Source organism: Macrotis lagotis, chromosome 1 (genome assembly GCF_037893015.1).
Source record: "Macrotis lagotis isolate mMagLag1 chromosome 1, bilby.v1.9.chrom.fasta, whole genome shotgun sequence".
NCBI lineage: Eukaryota > Metazoa > Chordata > Mammalia > Peramelemorphia > Peramelidae > Macrotis > Macrotis lagotis.
In genome coordinates, this window is record NC_133658.1 from 372,532,125 (window position 1) to 372,557,066 (window position 24,942).

A 24,942-nucleotide genomic window follows, 5' to 3' on the forward strand; every position below is an offset into this window, starting at 1 on the left:
TATTTGAATGCTGCTTTTAATTTCTGCCAAGAATTTTTTTAAATCATATGAGGTAAGAGATTTTAATGGAAGAGTGCCTAAATTGAACATATCATGATTTAGTGGATAACGTCCTGGATATGGACCCAGGAAGACCTGAGTTCAGGTCCTTCCATTGAAAGTTAATGGCCCTTTGATCATGGGCCAGTCATATCTCCTTTCTGAACTTCAGTTTCCTCATCTGTAAAATGAAAATCATAATGCCTCTATAGTACCTACCTTGCAGTGTTGTTGGAAGTCTCAAATGAAATCATATGGATTGGGGGGGGTATTTTTGGGAGGCACTTGTGGATAATTGACTTGTCCAGGGTCACATAGTTTATTAGTCTCTGAGGCCAGATTTATCTTAAGTCCCTTTTGAGGACTGTGCTCTTTTCATTACACTACCTACTTTCTCCCATGTATTTTAATAATAACTACTAGAAAATTAGCTTTTCATGTGAGCTATTCTTTTAACTTACAAATCTAGTTTGTGGTATAAGGCAGGAGTAGGCTCTTAGCCTAGGCTTTTCATACTAGATCATACTATTTTCTCATTTATCTGGATAATTCCCTTGAAAGCTTAGGAGGAAGGCTTGTTTCCTCCACCCTGTCTGCCATTATATTTAGAATAGAGATAGGGACTAGACCTGTGATTTGATTATAATAATGTCTCCCAAATGAAGAAGGTCTCAGTGAATGCAGGTCAACAACTTCTTTGCAATTTAGTTTTAAAGAGGTTCTTGGAACAATGAGACATGAAATCATTAGCTCATAAGTCTGTATCAGAGGCAGGATTTGGGTCTAGGTCTACTATGCCATGCCATCTTTCTGCCCAAATTGTTACATAATGTGATTACAATGCACATCTTTAAGGGTGGAACCAATATTTCTTTAATTCCACAAAAGAAATTGAATGAAGAATTTAACTTTTAGTTTGCTCATAACGAGAAATACAATGTTTGTTGAATTGAGTAAAATATTAATAACATATTAGGGTAGGATTTCTAAAAGATTTACTATCTCTACCTTTTTATACCACAGTCAGTTTCCAAAATCCTTCCTTCTTTCTTATGTGTTCAAATCCAAAGAGACTGCTTGAGAACCCAGTGGAAAAATAGGGTGCTGGACTTATATCAAGAAAACCTGCATTTGAATCCTGCCTCAGACACTAGCTGTTTGATTCTTTCTTTTTTTTTTTTTTTTTTAAGGTTTTTTGCAAGGCAATGGGGTTAAGTGGCTTCCCCAAGGCCACACAGCTAGGTAATTAAGTGTTTGTGGCCATATTTGAACTCAGGTACTCCTGACTCCAGAGCTGGTGCTCTATCCACTGTACCACCTACCTGCCCTAAGATGTTTGATTCTGTGCTTAACTTTTTTTTCAGCCTCAGTTTCCTCATTGGCAAAATGGGGAACACTGGCAACAATACCTCTACCTGACTAGGTTGTTAAATGAGATAATATAATGTGAAACACTTTGCAAACCTTAAAGGGCTAGATAAATGTTAATTCTATAGAAATATTCCTTACAACAAAGGAAAATGCTCAGGCAAAATGTACTACTAACATAGGACCACATTGGACATTCCACCTTTCTACCAAGAGGAGGGAATTCAACTAGTCACTAAAAAGTCATTTAATACCAAGCCCTGGGGGGGGATATAAAGAGAACCAAAAATCAGTGTCTGCCTTTAAGGAACTTCCAGTCTAATGGAGAACATAACCATGTATATATGAGATATAGACAGTATAGAACAGAAGGATGAAACTAGGACATGTATTTCTCCATTTTTTTCTCTGAGACCAAGATGGTCAATACACTTAATCTGAGTCAAGCTGCCTCTTTGGTGGTGTTTCTGCTTATCTTTTCATGTTCATTGTGTGTGTTCCCCTCACTCCATTTTTTTTTTCCCTATGTCATTGCTGGTACATACAGCTCTTGTTGTTCCTCTGCATTCTTAATATGGAAAGGACTCTACACTCTCCATCTCTGGGGAGTGTTAATATGGCATAGTGATAAGGTATACTGATAAATGTTTAACAATGTCTCTCTGAAATGCAAAACACACTTTTAAGTTTGATCTGTACTGTTAATATTTTCTCCACCACTTTCTTAAGTCTAGAAAATCAACAAATCAATAAATCAAGCCCTGGTTTGTAGCAATTGCCAATTTCAAAGTGTAAGTGCTCCCAATGAAATTTTTTTTTTAGGTTTTTGCAAGACAAATGGGGTTAAGTGGCTTGCCCAAGGCCACACAGCTAGGTAATAATTAAGTGTCTGAGACCAGATTTGAACCCAGGTACTCCTGACTCCAGGGCCAGTGCTTTATCCACTGCGCCACCTAGCCATCCCCTCCCAATGAAAATTTAACAATTGGATCTCAGCCCTTGCAAAAGGGATATAGTTAATTCATTTGCCTGAAAGCCAGGGAGAGGACCCCCTGAACTCCTAAAGTCCATTGATTGAAGGATTCTAAAGAAGTTGCCTTAAAACTTGGCTATATCCCGGGATATTTGGAGCATAAGGCCTGTTTCTGTCTCTCTGCTTATAAGTTTCCTAGAAGTCTGTGCCAGGTTGAGAATCCCCTTCCCAACATGTCAGCAGCCCTGAGCAAAGATCTTTGCCTACCCCCTTGGGCTTGGCCTTTGCCTCCACTGCCCACTTTGTGCTGGTATCTCTCTCTTTAATCTGAACTGGCAGATTTGAAATGGAGGAAGAACCTTTCTAAACACCTCCTCAGCTCCCTTCTCTAGCTGGAGAGATGATGAAGGAGAAAAGTGTTCCATGGCTTGTGTCCCAGAACAGTTTACAAAACAATGTACTTAACCCTAATCAGTCACAGGAGGTACCTCCTAGCTCTTGCCAGCTATGGTCTCCCTAGACGTTACACCATCTGCAGTGTTGCGCCTAGGACTTGGGGGCTGACATGTCCCAGCTCTCTGCTGTTTCCCCATGTGATTGTTTTATCAAAGAATCCTTCTTCCTGCTTTTAGTGCTAAGTGACTTTCCATCTTCCTAACCATTAAACACCAAGAATGGAAAATGGAGACAAATGATTTAGCCTATAAAAGACGAGAAACATGGTCTCATTTAATTACCTTTAATTTGGTCATTGTGTTATGTATTTTAAGAAGTATAGGGATTTCCAAAAGTATGCTTGTTCTTGTGGCCACATCTGCATCAACCATTGCAGCTATTTGACCTTTGACTTATTACTTAAGTTCTCATATGTGAGGTTACACAACATTTATGCTTAAGGAGCTGTCAGGATCTGATTTTCCACTTTCTGTTACAAAAGGCTGTTGAAACCCTAAACCACTTCCCTAACTTATTCTGTAGGAGGCATTACATGGGGCTCTGAACCAGAGTCAGGGGGTCTGTTTCTCATCTGTATGGTGAAACCTCACTAATTTGGATTGCTTGGGGAGAGGCCAGGTCCAATGAATGGAGTCTGAATTACAGAATGTTTTTTAAAAAACCAAACTTTTATTACTTGCAAGTACTTTTAGAGTAACTTGCCTGAATCTAACAAAGTGTTTCCTAGGTGAAATTTTTAAGAGGACTGCTTTAATGAAAAGACAAGAATGATTGGAAAATTGGCACAGAATCATAGAATTGTTGAATTAGAAGAGAATCTCAAAATCATCTATTCCAATTATCTCATTATGTATTGAAGAACCCTTGTCCAAGAGAAGTTAGATGACATGCAAAATGTTTTTTTCTATGAAAATGTTCAAATCTCATCTCAGATACTAGTAAATTATATGACCCTAGGCAAGTCACTAACAAATTTCTGCCTCAGTTTGCTCAACTGTAAAATGGGTACATGAGGTAGGCGAGATTACCTCCCAGGATTGTTTGTGCAGTGATTACATAGTGTCTGGTCCATAGAAGGCACTTAATAATGATTGTTTTCTTCTTTCCTTCCTTCCTTGAAGCTATCCTACCATAAACAGGCAATTATTAAGTATTTTGGAAGTATACCTGGAAGATAATTTTCTGAAAGTTAACATCTTTATCTTATTCCCTTTTTAAAGTCTATTTTTTGATAATTGGAAAAGCTTCAAACCACCTCTTTTCCTGATCATGAGAAGATTTCTAATTAATTAGGTTTTTGCAGTATTTCTTTAACAGCACTCTGGGGTATCTATTCATCTGAGTATTTGGAGTTAGGAATGTGTGTGATTACTTTCTGGGAAAGAGATGGGGAAGGGAAGTTCCAAGTCTGAGGAGCATGTACTCTTGTCATGCTGAAGTTAACATCTGCTGAAAACCATAAAGAACTTAGTATTTTACAGCATATATGAAAGAGCTCTTTACTCTAAAAGATGTTCTATTTCTAGAAGTACCTATAAATAGAACATTTCCCTTCTGGAAGGTAATGTGGTATAATGACTAATTCATAGGAGTTGGAAACAGAAGAAACCCTTCTCAGTCATTTATTAGCTATGTGGTCCTAAACAAACCACTTAACCTCTTTTGGTGTCAGTCTCCTCTGGAGGACTGGTTCTTATTCTCACAATAAACTTGTAAATTTAAATCAGATAGCTGTAAATTCCTTTGCAAATCCTAGAATTCTATATAGATGTTGATCAAGTAATTTATTGGTTGCTCACCTTTCTCAAGGTGTTGTTCAAAATCTGGGAAATCCTTTCTACTCTCAAGGAGCTTATATTCTAATGAAATGCCTTTGTTATTATTCTTGTTGTCAATCTCTCACCCTGGGTATTTCATTTTCACACTGAAAATCAAGCAACATTTAGTCCTTATTTGATTCATGTTGTAATGTTGCATTACCTCTGAGGATCACCCTTGCTAAGACTAAATTCCCCATCTCCAGCTGGGTCCTGCCTATACAGTATAGGGAGATACCTTTTCTAATCTATATGTATGTATTTGTATGCTGTTTCCTCAGCATCCATTCGTCAGTAAAACAACTAGCAACAAAGCTCTCCGGGAGCTGGTAGCTGAGGCAAAGGCTGAAGTGATGGAGGAAATTGAAGACAATAGGGAGGAAGGAGAAGATGATGACTCAACAGAAACAGTATCTGTAAGTCTGGCTCTTTAAAAAACACCAAGATTTTTTTTTCTTAAGAGGTGAATTGTATGACTTTTTAAAAAAAACATACCCCCAAATAATTATCAGTGGGAGAGGAATATATTCTCAAGAGATTTCATCAGCGTGCATTTGGGACTAACTCTTGCTTGTGGATGTGCTGTTTTAACTTCCTCTGTTCTCGGTGCCACGAAGAAGGTTCCTTAGTGACTTATTTCCATCCAGCTGGACAGGAAAGTCTCTTTTTGGGATGAAAGAATCACTGACCAGATCCTATTGTGTATGTCTTTGTGAGCCAGCATGTCTAGGGAAAAGTTAAACTAGTCCATCAATTCAAGGAGCAAAATTAGATCTAGGTAGACCTGCCTCTATAACTTCATAGACTTTTAGATTGGAAGGGACCTTAAAGGCCATATCATGCAAATCCCTTATTTAATGAAGTGGAAAACTGAGTTACAGAAAATGAAAGAAAGTTGCTCAAATACACTTAGCTACTTAGTACTAGTAAAGGGGTAGAAAAGAAATAGCATCATTACACAATGGATGACTAGTTAGATTGACTAGGCAAGTTGACTGGATTCTTTTGCTTTGTAAAACTGATCACTTCAATGTGAAGGCTTGAGCAGGGAGAGGAATTAGAAATGGATGGTCAACAATTCTGAGATAACAAATTTCTTTTATTTGACAATAAGACACCATGGCCCTCATCTCCCAGTTGATACCACCATCCAAAAATTTCAGTTGATTCAAAAGGGAATCTTTCTTTTTTAAGGAGTTCTGTGATGATTTTTTATGAAAACATAATCATCCAAAAATTTATTGTTTTCAAGTTCATTTTGTATAAGGGAAATAATTTCATATCATATAGGCAGTCCAACCTCATATAAAATGAGTCCTGGGAAACTTTTCCCAAGGAATCATCCTTCTCCAGGGCACCATGGAAGATGGGTATATGTCCCTATTTCATGAGGTATGTTTGAATGGTGCATATTAATTAGCTTCCCTCCAGGAAACTACACTAAACTAAACTAAACCTACAGTTCTTGAATTCCTAGAAATGATAGTAGGTAAAATATAGTAACAAAATGACCTAAAGAGGGACTATTACAATTAATGGACAGTCCTGCCTTGACCTCATTGAGGTTCTTTTCTCATTCACTTATTTTTTTGATTGGGTATTTTTCAGTATTCACTATATGCCTAATATCAACTCCTGGGGGGAGAGGGAGAGAAAGAGAAGACATACATCGTATTCCCTTCTTCATTTACATGCAAAGAGAGTGATGATCAGTAATTATTGATACTACACATTTGGTTCGAAGCTAAGGGAGTTAGGGGGGGGGAAACAGGGATTCTTGAAAGGAGTAAAAAATATAAGAGAACTAGGCTTTAGAGGTTCCAGAACTTTTTAGATCCCAGTGATTCTGGTAGCTACTAAGGTTCCAGAACTTTTTAGATCCCAGTGATTCTGGTAGCTACTAACTCTTAAATCTTCTTATTAAAATGTAAGGAAATAAAATCAAGACTTTTTTTTTTTAAAAAAGAAGAGCACAGAGAGAAGGTTAGGAAAAAAAGCACAGACAGGCAGAACAGTTTTGAAAGTTATAGTTTAGCTTTACCCTAAAAAGACAAAAAGATTATTATAGAGATCTGCTGTTTTAAGAATAATCTTTTTTCTGCCCCATTACATATATATATATATATATATATATATATATATACACATATTTTAGTTGTTTAAGTTCATAATCTTTCTTAAACTTAAAATATGTAGAAATAATTGATTTTATGTTATTTTCTGAAAAGCCTCCAGGGACACATACAAGAGACTCTTCAGAAGCGAGTCAATTGAGTTTTGATGGAGAGAAGCTTCCAGAGTTATCAACTCCTGTCCCCACTGAACCCAAAAGCAGCCTAGATAAACCTAGCGACAAGGTTTTAGATGGAGAAATTGCCACCATCCAAGTAGATGATGGCAACTCCATTCAAACTACAAGTAATTCGGACCTGCCTGGAAATGAGGATAGTAAAGCTGTACCTATAGCCCCAGGGAAATACCGATTCAGTGCCCCACCAGGATTCTTGGATGCCAAAGTTTCAACCACAGAAAAACCTTTCTCTAACCATCAGAGCAATGATCTGGACATTTCTGCTAACAAAAGCAATAAGGGAAGTCGAAGTCGGCCCACGAGCAGCATCCTGGAGAATTTAGTGGGTGAAAAGATTGCCAATGGGAGTCTGGAACCTCCTGCTCAAATTCCCCTTGGTAAATCCAAAAGAGACTCAGACTGTGGGAGTCTTTCTGCCTCTGAGAGCATGGATTACAGTGTCTCACTCTCCACCGACTTGTCTTTGAACAGGGAGACTGGTTCGTTATCTCTGAAGGTAAGGTTTGAACTTTGATAGAATCCTGCATGAACCAGTCTAATCATGCCAGGGGAAATAAGTTTGACTTGACAAATATGACTAGCTCTTGATTTTGTTTCAGTTCGGTTGACTTAGAAAATATAATGATTCTGATATGAATTGGCTGAAAACCTTTGATTAAACTTGATTTAAATTTGATTTTTAAAATTTTGGTAGTATGGTGGACAAAGCACCCAGTTTTGAGTCAGGAAGAACTGTATTTTGGGACAGCTAGATAACTTAGTGAATAGGTCACTGACCCTTTAATCAGGAGGATTTAAGTTCAAATCTGGCCCTAGATACTTATTATCTATGTGATTAGCACTCCCCCCCCAAAAAAGACATGAGATAATATATGTTAAATATCTTGCAAATCCTTAAAATGCTACATAAATACTAGTTATTATTATAACTGCTGTTATTACAGTCATATAAGTATTTTTTTGGATTCTGTTCTGGAATTTTGTCTCTAGTTTGGTTTACTCAAGGGGAGGTGAAAGCTTTCTCATTGTTTACTTCCAGATAATTAGTTGCCTTCTGGATGACTCGCCTTGTCAATAGTAGTTTTCATTAATGAAAAATTAAGTTCAATTCAACAAGCCTTTATCAGGTATCTGTTGTGTGCCAGTCCTTGTGCTTGGCTCTGACCTGACAAAGATAAAAGACAAAATAGGCACCCTCAAGGAACTTACCTTCTCCTGAATAGAAGGTAAAATATGATTCACTGCAAGGTGGCACAGTACAGAGAGCACTGGGTTTGGAGACAGGAACATTCAGCTTCCAGAGATTGAATCTGGTCTCAGATACTTATTGATTGTGTGACTCTGGTCAAGTCACTTAACTTAGCTTGCCTCAGTTTCCTCATCTGTAAAATGAACTGGAGAAGGAAATAGCAAACCGCTTGGCCAAGAAAACCCCAAATGGGGTCATGAAGAGTCTGACACAACTCAAACAACTGAACAAGAAGCAGAAAGATTCACAGTGCTGGACCATCATAACTAGAATTTATATAATGCTTTATAAAGTTTGCAAAGTGCTTTATACATATTATTTTATTGTCATAGTGACCCTAGGAAGTAGAAGTTATTATTATATCCATTTTACCAATAAAGCAAACAAATTGAGGTGAGAAAAAAAAGGTTAAGTGACTTGTCAAGAGTTACACTAGTTGATCAGAACTCAGATCTTCTTTACTCTGGATCCAGCATTCCATCTGTACACCACCTGCTGCCTCTTACTTGGTTTTAGGACATCTAGATCCAAGTCCCTGTTCTTCTACACTAGCTGTGGGACCTTGGGCAAGTCACATATCCCCTCTGGGCAAGAGGTTCATCATCTCTAAAATAGGGGACAAGAATACCCAATACTACCTTCATGGGTTTGTTATGAAGGAAGTGTTTTGTAAGTTGTAAATATATAAGCTTTAACTGTTTTTTCCCTTTAATTAGCAAAAAAATCAATTTTTTCCCCCAACTTCTATTAATTCCAGAACCTTCCCTCTGTTAATTATCTCCTTTTTTTCTTGTACTGTATTTAGCTTGCTTTGTAGCTATGTTTCCATATTGTCTGTCACCACCCTTCCCCAGACTGTAACCTTCTTAAGGGCAGGGATTCTTTTTTGCCTCTTTTTGTATCATCTGCTGTTCAGGTCTTCCTGATTTCAAGTCCCATTCCCTAACCCCTACACCAGATATGGGGAATCTTTTTCTACCAAGGACCATTCGGATATTTATAACATCATTTGAGGGGCGGCTAGGTGGCACAGTGGATAAAGCACCGGCCCTGGAGTCAGGAGTACCTGGGTTCAAATCCGGTCTCAGACACTTAATAATTACCTAGCTGTATGGCCTTGGGCAAGCCACTTAACCCCATTTGCTTTGCAAAAACCTCAAAAAAAAGTAAAATAACATCATTTGAGAGCCATACAAAATTATCAACTTAAAAGTTAGCCTGCTATATTTGGTCAAACATTTAATTAATTTACCCCTAAAAAGCTCCAGGATTATTGAATTTCAAGCCCAGCCTGTGGTTGCTGTGGCAGTGCCAGACCAAATGATTTCGAGGGCCTTATACAGCCAGCAGACTATTCATTCCCACCCATGCCCTACAGCAGATTACCACATATTAAATGATAGAGAAACATCTTTTCCCATTTTCCTCTGAGGAATATTTAAAACCATTTTTTCTGGTCATGGCTTCAGTTATTCAGGCAATCTACACTTGTCTCTGCATGTATTTGTGCATAATCAAACTCATTCATTCCTCCTTTTCTTTCATCTTAGACATTTATTGTTTTGTAGGGAAAGAAAGGATAACTTCTCTATGGATGTGGACTTTTCTGGGTGCCAACAAAGTTGAACCAGGAAGGCCTTGTTTAGATTAATGAGGTCTTTCAGATCAAAGAGGAAAGAAACCATTGACCAGAGACACCCTAAAGATTGTTTGGTGCAAGTGTGTTTGGGTTTGGTGTATAGTGTTTGTTTTCAAACAACATCCTTCCTTTGTTCTATTTTGAAAGCTTAACTTAGTTTTGGTCATTTCTCTGTTTTTTTGTTTCCTTTTTTTGATTCAATATGATAGCATTTTATTTGGCAATGGAAAAGGAGGAAAGGAAACATTGTAAAAAAAGAGGAAGAGGTAGAGTTGGTAAAAGGGGAAAAGGGGACTTCCAGGGTCATTGGGGAAGAAGAGAGCTGATGAGGCAGGAGCAGTGGTTAGACTAAAGAAGGACTAGGATAAAATGAAGTGGACCAAGTATGGAAGTAGATCAAAGGTTCAAAGATTATGACTTAGAAGGGAACCTTAGTGGTTATTTAGTTCAGAGATACTAAACTCATGGCCTAACTTCAGGTCCAGTACCCTAAGCACTGTACCACCTACCTGCTCTAAAGAAGGCTTAGCAAATCTCAAACCCTTTATATATGTCACTTGTTGTTATCTGGGGCCTACTATATATAAAGAAGGCACCATTCTAAGCTTCTGGACATACAAAGACAAAAAAAATAATAATCTCTTCTCTTAGTGAGTTTACATTATACAAGAGACAATCTGTCTCTAAATCCAGACCTACCCTTCCTATTGTCACAGACTGGGGAGCAAGCTGGCCTCTGGAGACAGCTTTAATAGATAGATTGGTTGATTGCTGGTTTTTCACTGACACATAGATGTTGGTCCTTCATCTAGAAGAGAGTCGATAGAATTAGATTTAGAGTCAGAGAATCCAAGTTTAAATTTCCTCCCTGCCATTTACTACCTGTGTGACCTTGTTAAAATCATTGAACTTAAGTTCACTGTAAAATGAGAGAAGTTAGACTAGATGACATCTAAAGTCCCTGCTAGCTTGAGGTCCATGATCTTCCTTTTTTTGGGGGGGGGTTGCCCAAGGCCACATAGCTAGGTAATTATTAAGGTGTCTGAGGCCAAATTTGAACTCAGGGACTCCTGACTCCAGGGCCGGTGCTCTGTCCACTGCACCACCGCACCACCTAGCTGCTCCCATGATCTTCCTTTAAAGGTGCTCTGTCCATCTGCTTTCTCCTTTCCTGTGTTGCACTTCTTTATTGAGATACCTACTTTTATAAAGCTTGTCAGACTCTTTAATTACCTTGATCTTGAAAATTTTTTTGGAACTAAATTCCAGAATCTGGTACAGAATTCAGAGACTTGGGCAGAATTTTTCCTGACTTGGACATCTAGGAATTTAGTCAACAGTCTTTTTACATTACAGTGAAGGCCATGTGGTATATTCTCATGATTAACTTATACATAAACCAGATACAGTGAGGAGGAAAACATAATTCTCTGTCAGCTCTTTCATCTCCATATGAGAATGTTTCTGATCTTATTGATGGGGGGTTGGGGAGGAACTAGAAGAGAAATTGGTTAACATCTTAGGTTTCCAAAAGGACTAATTAATGTTGCAGGGCTTGGGGGAAAACAGGACAATTATTTATAGTTAACCTTTGATTATTGGATCTACTGTGAGGAGCACTTGTACAGATAAAACAGAACCACAGATAACATAAAAGTCATTTGTATTTAGCCTTGGAGTATACTTAGAGTCTTCTTGGGAGCAGTTTACCAACCTCATTCCACTTAGCATCAATTAGGTAATAATGACTTTTCATTCCCTGAGCCCATTGCTAAGTAGTATAGAAAAGTGACTGAGGGTGCCAAATGGTGAGAATGAAGTAAAAAGTGGATAATCCACATGTGGTTAATTGAGTGAGAACTGAAATAGCTTCCCCTGGCAACTGCCTGCTGGGTTGTGCATTGTGTCAGAGTGGAGGAAGGGGCCCAGAACAGCAGGTTGTTCTCCCTCTCCTGTTGAACCTGCATTGGCTGTTTCTCCACTCTGGAAAGTAGAAACATTCACTGGAGTAGAAAATGGTTGACCCCATTCCCTTTCTCCATCATTTCCTAAATTGGCACATTCTTGATTTGGGTTCTTAGCTAGTGTTTAAGCTAGGTCAAGGGATAGGAAAAGTCTTTACACCAGAAATAGGAAAATCAAGGAGGTGGGGTGTGTCTCTATTCAGGCAGCTCCTTTCCTATTCATCTTCTGCACACTGGCCAAAATAATCTTTCTAAAGCATTTTTCAAGAATCTTTAGAGCTGAAACACACAATCTGGCATTTAAAGTTCATCACAGTCTGGCTCCACCTTATCTTTCAAGACTTACTTCCTATATTTCCTTTCACACATTCTATATTTCAGCCAAACTTGTCTACTTGTTTCCTGAACTTGGTATTGCACCTCCTACTTCTTTATGTCTTTGCCTAAGTGATCACCCCTGCCTGGAATGCACTCCCTCCTCTCCTTGCCTCTTATTTTCCTTTTAGGTTCAATTCAAATAACACCTTCAAGAGAGGACCTGCTTTGTGCTTCTGCTTCCTCGGGTTATCTTATATGTGGATACTCCTATCCTTTAGTTAGAAAGTAAGCTCCTTGAAGGTAGGGACTTTTTTTTGGTTGTTTTGCCTCCATCTTCAACACTCAGCCCAGTACTTTGCAAAATTGAGGCAGAGACCTTTTTTTTGCAAGTCAAATGGGGTTAAGTGGCTTGCCCAAGGCCACACAGCTAGGTAATTATTAAATGTCTGAGACCGGATTTGAACCCAGGTACTCCTGACTCCAGGGCCGGTGCTTTATCCACTGTGTCACCTAGCCACCCCTTCCCAGTCCTTTTTAATGTTAGTTCCTTCCCTCTGAGACTACCCTCAATTTATCTTGTGTATATCTCATTTATACATAGTTATTTTCATGCTGTATTCGCCATTAGATTGTGAGCTCTTTGAAAGCATGAATTTTTACCCTTTTAAAAAAGCTTCATTAGCACATTACTTGGTTAATACCAGGTTCTTCTTAAATGCTAGTTGCCCAGTAATATAAATAACTTTTTGAAACATTTAAAATCATAGACTACATCTCTTATCAACAAACCAATTGAAAAGTTCTGGCTATATGCTAATCTTGTAGTAGATGACTGTTGGATCTTGCCTTCAAAAGTGTAGAATTTATATGGGTAAACTTAATTAAACAATGAACCAAAAACCAGACATTGCTCCAGTGCATCTGTGCTCTCATTAATGGGAATATCCCTTTCATTTTTGTAAATCACAGCCCTTCCAAGTCTCTCCTTCATTTAAATCTTCCTTTGAGTTTTAGTCCACCCACTATGCTGAGGGTGAAGAAAGAGTTTCTTTCCTTGATTTAGTGAGTATGCTAGTAGAACATATGGGTTCCTCATTGGTAAAGACTTGCTTTTGGTGATCACCCACTAAATAATACAAGATAGTATATGACCAAGTATGTCCAGACTCTAGACCCTAAAGAGGGTTTTGAATAGTCAAAGAAGAATACATGGACATGGTCACCTCATTTTAAGAAAAGAAAGAATACTTTTATTTCCCCTTGAAGCTTCACAGAGGGGATATCTTTTATTATTAAACTATATGTCCTAATTTTTGGTTAAAAAAATGTGTTCAGTATGTTTATAGACAATATGGGAATTGAACTAGATTCTAAAAGATGGATAATGGACTGGGGATACTTAAGGCATGGGAGAATCAATGAGCACAGTTTGCTACTTTTTTTTTTAATCAAGAGGTGAGATCCTAGGGGTGCCTAGGTGGCGCAGTGGATAGAGCACCAACCCTGGAGTCAGAGTACCTGAGTTCAAATTCGGCCTCAGACACTTAATAATTACCTAGCTGTGTGGCCTTGGGCAAGTCACTTAACATTTGCCTTGCGAAAAACCTAAAAAAAAAAAGTGAGATTTGGGGCAGCTAGGTGGTGTAGTGAATAAAGCACCGGCCCTGGAGTCAGGAGTACCTGGGGTCAAAGCTGGTCTCATACACTTAGTAATTACCTAGCTGTGTGGCCTTGGGCAGGCCACTTAACCCCATTTGCCTTGCAAAAACCTAAAAAAAAAAGGTAGAAAAGTGAGATCCTCAGTTTAGAGAGATGAATAGCTTGAAGAGAGAAGAGGTTTAGAATAGTTTCTGTGAGGATTGAATTAGAGAATCAAGTTGTTGGTGAGTCATTTTAGGTGTGACTAATTCTCTGTGACCCCATTTGGGGATTTTCTTGTCAAAGAAAAGTTGTTTGCTATTTCCTTCTCCAGCTCATTTTACAGATGAAGAAACTGAGGCTATCAGGGTTAAATGACTTGCCCAGGGATAACATAGAGCTAGAGTTCCTATGTTGGGTTACATTAGAAAATGAAAATGAAGGGACAGGGTAGGAATAATCATGGTGGGTCCAGCAATGTCTAACATGATATAGTGAGCAGTAAAATATGATTATCATCTCTTAAGCAAAGGAGTGATGTGTTGAAAGCCTGTGCTATTAGCCTGCCATTGGTTTGCCCAGTAGATTAGAGTGAGGGACTGCAGTCAAGAAGGTTGTTGCTTTTTTTTTTTTTAAGCTTTTTGCAAGGGTTAAATGGCCTGCCCAAGGCCACACAGTTAGGTAATTATTAAGTATCTGAAGTCAGATTTGAACTCAGGTACTCCTGACTCCAGGGCCGGTGCTCTATCACTGTGCCACCTAGCTGCCCCAGGTTGTTGCTTTAATCTAGATGTTGATGTGGAATGAATGGAAAGAGCTTGGGACTTGGGTCTCACATATTAGCTGAGGAGCTTGGACTAGTCACTTCATTTCTCTTAGCCTCAGTTTCCTCATCTGTAAAATTGACAAAGTTGGACTAGATAAATTTCTAGGTCTAATATCTTTGGTTTTGTTCACATTCTGGGGCAGCCTGGAGTAAGGGATATAGCCTGGACTAGGATATTGGCAATAAGTTTGGAAAGAAAGATAATAAGACAAGAGACCTTTCAAAGGCAGAATGAAATAGGCTCGGTGATAAAATAGATATGAGATAGACAAAAGAAAACGAGCAGAAAATAAGGATTTAACTTTGAGTTGTCAAGGCAAGCTAGGAATATTTGTAGAGGACAGAGCATCCCTTATCTTTTGAAGTTCACATTAAATATGTATTTTTTTAGGCTTTTACAAGGCAGTGGGGTTAAGTGGCTTGCCCAAGGCCACACAAGCTAGGTAATTATTAAGTGTTTGAGACCAGATTTGAACCCAGGTACTCCTGACTTCAGGGCCGGTGCTTTATCCACTGTGCCACCTAGCTGCCCCTGAAGTTCACATTAAGGAAGAGAACTAAGACCTTAAAAATGATTTCCTTGTACGTATGTTAGAGATAGAATTCTGAGTTGGCCAGAACATGAATCAGTTTAACTCGAGTCAATAAATATTTATTTTATGCCTAAAATGTTTTTCATTAGGGATTTAAGATATGGTTCTCTTTTGTCATTGAATTTTGTAAGTTTTGCCTCTTATTCTTTCTCTGACCAGGAGTCCAGGCTGCACAATAAAACCCTGAAACGTACCCGAAAGTTTGTTGTAGATGGTGTGGAAGTGAGCATCACCACATCCAAGATCATCAGTGAGGATGAGAAGAAAGATGAAGAGATGAGATTTCTCAGGCAAGCAGACAATTTTTTTTTTTTTAAATTGGAGCAGCAGCCCTTGGTAATTTCTTTAGAGAGAAAGGATCAGGGTGAAGATGGGGAAATTGGAGCTGTCTTCTAAAATGAAGTCACCCCACAGATTTTGTTTCTCAGATCAGACCAAGAAGAGTAGCATTGGGATCCTGGGTTCAAAACCTATCTTAGACATTTTCTAGCTGGGTAATCCTCATAAGTCTTTTAACCTCTTTGAGCTTTTGCTTCATTATTTATAAATTCAAGATAATTAATAGTCCCTACTTCACAAGGTTTCTGTGAAGATCAGGCGACATAAAGTATGTAAAAAAAGAGGAAAGGAACAAGCATTTATTAAAGTGCCTCCCAAGTACCAGGCACTGAGTTTGTATTATCTCATTTGAACCTCATAATAGCCCTGATAGGTAAGTGTTATTATCTTCATTTTGTAGTTGATAAAACTGAGGCAGACAGAATTTAGTGACTTGTCCAGGCCACAGAGCTAGTATCTAAGGCCAGATTTGAACACAGATCTTCTTGATCACGGTCAGGTATTCTACCTCCTGTACCACCTGTCAAAAAGTGCTCTATAAATCTTAGAGCACTATATAAATGTGAACTGTTATTATTAGTAGCAGTACTAATAACCATGGAGAGAATGGATTTGAATGACATAAAGATAGAACAATAAGTCTTGGTAATGGATCAAATAGAGGGGACAAGGAATCAAATTGGACTCTGGAGTTGAAGCTTAGGTGACTAGAAGAATGATGGAATCTTTAACAAAACTAGGGAAGTCAGGAGATAGTTTGGGGTGGAAAGAGAGTAAGTCACCCTCAGACATGTTGAATTTGAGAAGCTGGTGTGGCATCCAGCTGGAGATTTTTGTAGACTAAAGGAAACGTGAACTGCTGTTTGGGGAGAGGAAGAGGAGGAGCTGACATTTTAAAATTGTTGGAGGTTAGCAAAACACTTTACTTATGGTGTCTGCTTTTATTCTTTCCCAAACCCTATACAGTGGGTTGTTCCCATTTTACAAATAAAGAAATTGAAAGTCAGAGAGGGTAGATAGTTTGCCTACAACTGATGATGTTTGTATTTTGTTCTTAAAGAAGACCATGACGTCAGGAAAGTGATGACATGTCATGTACATGAATTATATTTAAGTGAGGGGTGCTGTGCAATGTCACCAGCCTTACTGAATCCAGTGGCCAGATATGGATCAGTTTGACTGGAGATGGTCCTGGATGCACTGGGAGACTTTGACCTTTTAAAACTAGGTCTTTTCTAGATCACAGTTTAACTGGGACAGTGCCCATCCAGTAAGAGAGAAAGATAAGGAAAAAAGGCCAAGAATGACCATTTAAAAAAAAATTAAGCTGGGAGGGTAAGATCCTCAGGATTTTTTAGTGATTAAGGCAAATAAGAAAGAAAAGAAGCAAAAAAAGGCTCTTTTTGCAGTCTAAAAATAAATCAAGGGGCTGGCTAGGTGGTGCAGTGGATAGAGCACCGGCCCTGGAGTCAGGAGTACCTGAGTTCAAATCCAGTCTCAGACACTTAATAATTACCTAGCTGTGTGGCCTTGGGCAAACCATTTAACCCCATTGCCTTTCAAAAAAAACAATTGCTATTTACATTCACTTTCAATTCTGGGTCCAAACATGACCAAGTGAGCCTAGCCTGAGACTCTTTGTTGGTCAAGTAAGGAGAGCCAGAGTGATTTAGGGCCTGTAAACCCCAAGAAATCTTACAGACTTTTGGGGAGAGTGACCACAAGAAGAGAAAGAAAGAAAATAGGGAAGGAAGGAAAAAAAGAAAAGAGGAGCTGTATAGCCCAACTTGCCAGCAGTGGGGCTGCTCCTATTACTCACAAAGGTTGATGTTTATTCTTTATTCTGGAAGAAGACCATGATATCAGGGAGGTGATACACATGAATAGGATTTATGTGAGGGGGGACCGGACAAAATCACCAGCCTTATTTTCTCCTCTGGAGCCATATGGGTTCAGTGGCCAGATATGGATCAGGATGACTGGAGATGACCCTGGATACAGTGGAGACTTTGGCCTTTTAAAACTAGGTCTTTCCCAGATCACAGTTGATAAATACCAGAGGCAGGATTTAGATTTAGGCTTCCTGAGTCCACATCCCTCACTTTCTTTAATCCTGAGGGGTTAGGATTGGTTTTCATGGAAGTTCAGGGAGTAGAAGTAGAAAGGGAAGAGCATCTAATTAGGGCAGGGGCTAGTGGGGTGAGAATGCCTCTGCTTAGTAGGAGAAAAGGAAAAAGATGTACTATGGTTTCAATAAATATAATACATGTTTCAAAGTCAAATTGAACTGTGTGTGTTAAAGTTCTCCATCAGCTATAAACTTGGGAGTTAATTCTGGATAAATTGCTTCCCCAAGAAGACCTGGCATCCCATCTAGTAGGCAAATCTACATTTGATTAGGCTGTTTTCTGTTCAGCTGGTCCTTTGGGATAGTCTCAGGCTCTTTAGGGTAAAGGAAACACCTCCTCAGGAGTACTTTAAAAAGCCCAATTTATCCTATATCCCCTCACAGTGCTACCTCTACCCAATAGTAGCTCAGGTTTCATAAACTGGAATTCCAACTCTGTGATCCTTATTTAGTGAGACTGCCCTTTGGTGTTGGAACTGGACTGAGCTTCTCTGTGTGAACAGAGAAGTTGTGTTCTGCTCAGGTAATATGGATGAGATTTCACTGAGGTGAAGAAGAGTGTGCTTGTTAATAAGGAGTCCCTTTTTTCCCTCCTCTGCTTACTTGTGGTTGAATTTTGCTGAAATTATGAAGGGCATTCAGAGAAGCTAGGACCTCAGGCAAAGCTGAGAGAGAGACAGAGAGGAAGACTTAGCTTCCTGGGACAATTGGGAACCTGTAGCTAGAAAGCTGATCGATGGTCAGTATTTTTCTTTAAATATGTCTAAATCTTTCTTAGCCTCCCCCATTAAGTGTTCTTTTTGATTCATGGACCCTGGACATGATGATTTTACTGACATTTTAATGATAGACATATAAAGATACTTCTGTATAAAGATACTTTTGAATTTCTTATCTCTACACTTTCAGATTCATTGCCTTTTATCCAAAAACATCATTCCATCTCCTTGTGGGAAATTAAGTTAGTAAAAATGATGTTGACATCTTGCCTTTCCTACTTTTGGGCCCTCACACCTTCTTACTCTTAGAGGAGAAGGTTGACCTCTAGATGCAGCTGGCAAGGTTGGTGAGATCAGAAATTCTAGAACTTGTCTTTGAGAGTTACCTTGGGAGTTGAGATTTGAGTTGTTAATATTATAAATTATAGAGCCATGGGTATGGAAAAAGCAGCTTGGAATGTTTAGCTAGATCCTAGAGGCTGAATTAACTTGGTGAGACTCACAGAGGGACTAGGTAGGGGAGGATTCTGATTAGTTTATCTGGACTTCAGGATTTACAAAACATTTTCCTTGAGGGAGTTAACCTGCATCTAATTCAGTCACTTACCCAGAAATGCCCTTTCTGGGTAAAAGCAGACTCCTTTAATAGGATTCCCAGAATCAGAATGGTGAAGCTGAAAATGAGCTTGGAGATCCCATTTATTTGCACCTCCATTCTTAATTTTAAAAGTAAACAGACGGGGGGGGGGGGGGGGGGGGGGGGCTAGGTGGCACAGTGGATAGAGCACTGGCCCTGGAGTCAGGAGCACCTGAGTTCAAATCTGGCCTCAGACACTTAATAATTACCTAGCTGTGTGGTCTTGAGCAAGCCACTTCACCCCATTGCCTTAAAAAAAAAATCCTAAAAAAAAAAAGCAGACAGGCTCAGAGAGGTAAGACCCTTTGCCCAGGACTTAGTGGCAGGGCTGACACTCAGATTTTCCTACAGGTCTATTGTTCTTTTCCACTACACCAGGCTCTCTTTCAATGGCCTTTGTAATTCAGTTTCTACATCTGACCTGTGTGGGGGGCCTACAATGCCCTTTCTCCCTAGGGCCAACTGGATGACCCATAAGCTCTTAATAAATGTCTCCTTTCTCCCTCTTTTTCTTTCTTCCCTTCTTTCCTTCCCCTCCCTTTCTTCTCTCCTCCTTTCTTCTTTTTCTTTCCTTTCTTTCCCTTCCTCTTCTCCTTCCTTCCTGTTTTCAACCCTTCAGGCGCCAAGAGCTCCGAGAGCTGCGTCTGCTCCAGAAGGAGGAGCACCGTAACCAGACCCAGCTGACCAGCAAACATGAGCTGCAGCTGGACCAGATGCAGAGACGCTTTGAGCAAGAAATCAATGTGAGTGGGGGGAGGTTCACTAATTTGATCTTTCCTTAGGAAAAAAACTGATCATATAGCCCAGGGCACAAAGACAGCATTTCCTGGACCAGGTTAGGGACCTGAAGAACATTAGGCTTTGGTCTAAAGAGAAGAGAGATCACATTAGACCAAATAATGATCATCCACAACCAGGCCAGACCTGGGAGACCTGGACAGTTTCTTCAAATGCATTTTTATAACCAATGTTTTTCCAGCATGCATGCTAGTCTACTGTGTCCCATTCTCAGCCACTTCCTCCTCTCCCCATCTCTGTCCTCCCCTCCTGTCTCCCTCCCTCTTCCCTTTCTCAGCCACTTCCTCCTCTTCCCCCTTCCCATTTCCCTTTCTCAGCCACTTCCTCCTCTTCCCCCTTCCCATTTCCCTTTCTCAGCCACTTCCTCCTCTTCCCCCTTCCCATTTCCCTTTCTCAGCCACTTCCTCCTCCTCCCCCCCTTCCCTTTCTCCTTCTCCCTTTCCTCCCTCTGTCCATTCTCAGCTACTTCCTTCTCTCCCCTTCTCTCTCCCCACAGTTGAATTTGAACCCAGTCCTTTGATTCCACCATGCCTTGGGGCCTATTGATAGACAGAAATAGAACAGATGATCTAGGGGCAGCTAGGTGGTGTAGTGGATAAAGCACTGGCCTTGGAGTCAGGAGTACCTGGGTTCAAATCCGGTCTCAGACACTTAATAATTACCTAGCTGTGTGGCCTTGGGCAAGCCACCTAACCCCATTGCCTTGCAAAAACCTAAAATACAAAACAAAACAAAACAGATGATCTAGATGCTGTTCACCACAGTTCCTATTCCAGGGCCCCTCCATAAGGATTGTTGATTATTCCTCCTATGGACATATCTTTTTTTATGGGTTTAAATTTTGTATGAGGCAGTAAATAAAGGAAGTCTTGGCCTACCATCTTGGAAACATTGTTGATTCCTCTTTTAGTTTTTTCCCTTTCCTATGGAAGCCAATGCCAGTCATCCTCTTTTCCCTCTGGGGCTGACAAGGATGAAAGTCGGAGGGAGATCAGAACTGGGCCAGGTCACACTTTAAGAGGACTGGAGCCTGATCTTTTTGTCACATCAGTTTTTCCTGGAGACAGAACTAGGACTTGAACCCAGGTCTGAGTCAACAGAGCTTATAAACCTTTTGCCTTTGCCTATTAGAAAGTGATCAGAAGAGCTGGCCAAGGGGCAGCTAGATGATGCAGTGGATAGAGCAGCAGCCCTGGAGTGAGGAGGACCTGAATTCAAATCTTGTCTCAGACACTTGATACTTATAGTTTAGTAACTTGGTCAAGTTACTTAACCCCACTGCCTTGCAAAAAACCCTCCAAAATAAAAAAGGGGGCCTGATCAATTCTAAGATAACTTTTTTTTTTTTAATTAAAGGTAATAATCTTTCTCTGGATACAGATGGTATTCTCTATCACAGATACCCTGGAATTGTCACTGAAAAAATGGGCAAGTCCATTAAGGTTGATCATCACTCCCATATTACTGTTAGGGTATACGATGTTCTTCTGGCTCTTCTTATGTTGCTCAGCCTGATCAATTCTGGAATTGCTCTTGTCTCCCTCTGCCCAGGCCAAGAAGAAATTCTATGACACAGAATTGGAGAACCTGGAGCGGCAGCAGAAGCAGCAGGTTGAGAAGATGGAGCAAGACCATGCGTTCCGTCGGCGGGAGGAGGCAAAAAGGATCCGGTCTGAGCAGGAGCGCGAGTACACCAAGTTCCAGGAGCAGCTCAAGATGAAGAAGAAGGAGGTAGAGTCAGGGGCGGTTTCCTGGGGCCTGGATCAAGCCCTCCAGGTACACTTGGAGGTCTTCAGATTGCTGACTTACCTACTCTCTCCCTGCCTCCTTCCAACCTTCTGCTTAGTGGAATCTGGTAGAAAAGGGGTTGTGAATGGCTTTTAGATTGGGGATTTGAATGAATTTTGGCAATTGGTTTTGAAAGGTGAAAGGTTCTCAAGCTTTGGGAATAAGATGGATCTAGAGGGGCTACACATGTTGGATAACATGCTGGACTTGAAGTTGGGGAGACCCAAGTTATAATCCAGCCTTACCTACTTACTTCTTAGCTATGTAACAAGTCATTTAACCTCTCTCTGTCTCAGTTTTCTCAACTATAAAAATAAGGATAGCAATATCAATTATCTTGCATGGTTGTGGTGAGAATCAAATGAATTGATATTTATGAAATAATTAGTATATAGTAGACACTCTGTTAATATTTATACCTTTTCCTTCTTTCCTTCTCTTCCCTTCAATTAAGTGCCACACTAGTCTCATTCTATTTATACTGCTGTGATGAGGGGGAATGGGTCAGGATTACAGAGGCTATGTGATGCTGTGTAAAGAGTCCTGGAGGAATTGTATTCAAATCCTATTTCTGTGACCTTATATCACTTTTCTGGGCCTCAGTTTCCTCATTTGTAGAATGAGGGAGTTGGACTAGATGGTTGCTTAAGGTTCCTTCGAACTTTAAATCTATGACCCCTGAACCCTGAGCTAGATGATTTTATACAAATTTTGACCGTGCCTAATTTCAGAAGCCCCTATTATAAAGAATGGATGAGCAACCAGAATTGATCCAAGATAGCAGGTGATCCCTTCCATGAAAGCAAGTTCCTCTCAAGCTTTTTTCCTTCCTGGTTACCCTCTTGGGAATCCCTCTGACTTTGCCATGCTCCACAACATCCTGGCTTCTGCAGAAGCAGGGATGGAAAACAGACTGCAAAGTGACCACTTTCTGAGAATTAAATTGGCTGAGTTTGAGATAAGGTGACATAAAGGGTTGGTGGAGTAAGCTCTGGTGGTTCCCTGATACCTCCAGGATCAAACATAAGTCCTATGTTTGACTTTCAAAGTCCTTAGCCACTTGGACCCAGTAGACTTCCTTCCATCAACTCTGATCCAGCCATACCATCCTCCTTTGTGATCCTCCCACACTTCATGCCATCACTGGATTCCTTTGCCTTTTTTGCTGGTGGTTCTGCATGCCTGAAATGCTTTCCCTTCTCATCTCTACCTTCTGGTTCCTTCAGGTAGACCTCACCTTCTTCCCAACCCCACTCCCTGCCTGTGCCTTCCTCAGACATTACCTTCATTTCACCCTGTATATGTCCCATAGGTAGTGATTGTCTGCATATGGTCTCCCCATTTGAATGCAAGCTCCTTGAAGGCAGGGACTGTTTTTGCCTTTCTTTGTCTCCCCAGTACTTACCACAGAGCCTGGTCTAGTAAATTCTTAGAATTGTTTGCTGATAACTTGATGGACATGACTTCCAGCTATTGGAATTTTCTCTGCATGGCCATGCTCATTTTTCTAGATTAGAAGACTATGCCCCAGAGTAAATGGTCTCCCCAAGATCTCCCTGAGTGTAAATGACAGAGTCAGGAAGTGAACTGAGGCCTTTGTTTGACTCCTTTGTTTTTCCAAATTCCATTATCCTGCCACTTATGGTTCAGTGAAGTCTTTGCCATTATGAAGACCTATACTGACATATCTTTTCTTAACTTTAAAGTTTATTCCCTTCTTGGCAGCTGACATCCTTAGAATTTGTTTGCTGATCAAAGCGATGTTTGATTTTTGGCAAAGTGATGAGTTGGACTTACTTTACTTTTTGTTACCAAAGTCAGTTGTTGCTGCTTAAACACCCATTTTTTTTTTTTTAGGTTTTTTGCAAGGCAATGGGGTTAAGTGGCTTGCCCAAGGCCACATAGCCAGGTAATTATTAAATGTCTGAGGCTGGGTTTGAACTCGGGTCGTTCCTGACTCCAGGGCTGGTGCTCTATCCACTGTGCCACCTAGCCACCCCTAAGTAGCCATTTGTAAAAATGTATTTAGTATTTTATTTTCCCTCAGTTACATGTAGATACATTTGTTAATATTATTTTTAAAACATTGAGTTCCAAAGTCTCTCCCTTTTCCCCTCCCAACCCCTCCCTCTACTCCCATTGAAAAAGCTAGCAATTTGATATAGGTTCATATGTGTAGTCAAGCAAAACATTTCCATAATAGTCATGTTGTGAAAGAAAACATAGATAAAAATAAAAACCTCCAGAAAAAGAAAGTTTAAAAAAAAAGTCTGCTTGAGTCTGTATTCAGGCACCATCAGTTCTCTCTCTGGGGGGGGATGGATAACACTATATCCCCTTTTTGATGTGCTAACTGCCTCCCTCCTCTAAATAGTGATGTAAGCTGTAATTAATTTGAGAGTGGACATACACAGCAGTATTTATAAAATGGGAGTAAGGAAGAAAAAAATCCTCACCAACCTCCAAATAGAAGAGGAAGTCTGCAACCTCTAGAGCTCTCTCCTGGGAAAGAGAGATTAGACCCCAAGGCTGTTGAGCCATTGTCCTTGAGCTCTCCAGCTGGCTGGAAAGGAGGCTCCTTTTGGTCTTTCTCATATATCCCATAATCTCAGTGTCCTGCTATTGTCAGTTCTCCAGCTCACATCCTGCTACTTTCTGCCAATGCTGTGACTCCCATTTTTGGTCCCCAACTCCTTGGGACAGGGAAGGACTTAGGGTAGTTTACTTATGTGGGAGGACCACAGTCTATTGTACTGGGTTTAGGACCTTAAATTTAGATATACAGACAGAAAAAGACTTTGGCGTTGTGTGTGGGAGACCACAATCTGTTTTACTTGACATTGGATTTTTAGGGCCTTAGATTTAAATAAACAGGTAGAACAGGGCAATAACACTGAAGTTTACATGTGTGAGGACACTATGATCCACTGTATTCAATATTAGGTTTAGGGTCTTAGATTTAAATACACAGGTAGAGGGGTGGCTAGGTGGTGCAGTGGATAAAGCACCGGCCCTGGGAGTCAGGAGTACCTGGGTTCAAATCCGGTCTCAGACACTTAATAATTACCTAGTCGTGTGGCCTTGGGCAAGCCACTTAACCCCATTTGCCTTGCAAAGACCTAAAAACAATAAATAAATTAATAAATAAATACACAGGTAGAGCAGGGCAATTACATTGAGGTTTACTTGTGAGGAGACACCATGGTCCACTGTATTTGTATTGGGTTTACAGTCTTAAATTTAAATTTACAGGTAGAACATTTTGAAATTAGAAAATCTGGATTCACATCCCACCTTCCATCCTAACTATGGCAAAATTCTTTAATTTCTTTGGGCTTCAGG

General features: G+C 39.9%; 1 protein-coding gene across 1 annotated transcript in view; it reads left to right on the plus strand.

Moving 5' to 3' along the window:
- Positions 1-24,942, plus strand: part of STK10 (serine/threonine kinase 10) — a 124,807-nt gene that overhangs the window by 72,293 nt on the left and 27,572 nt on the right. The window contains exons 8-12 of the mRNA XM_074212417.1: positions 4,935-5,069; positions 6,882-7,460; positions 15,351-15,481; positions 19,634-19,757; positions 21,364-21,543. Of these exons, the coding sequence (XP_074068518.1) occupies positions 4,935-5,069; positions 6,882-7,460; positions 15,351-15,481; positions 19,634-19,757; positions 21,364-21,543 (1,149 nt within the window). The remainder of the gene's footprint in view (positions 1-4,934; positions 5,070-6,881; positions 7,461-15,350; positions 15,482-19,633; positions 19,758-21,363; positions 21,544-24,942) is intronic.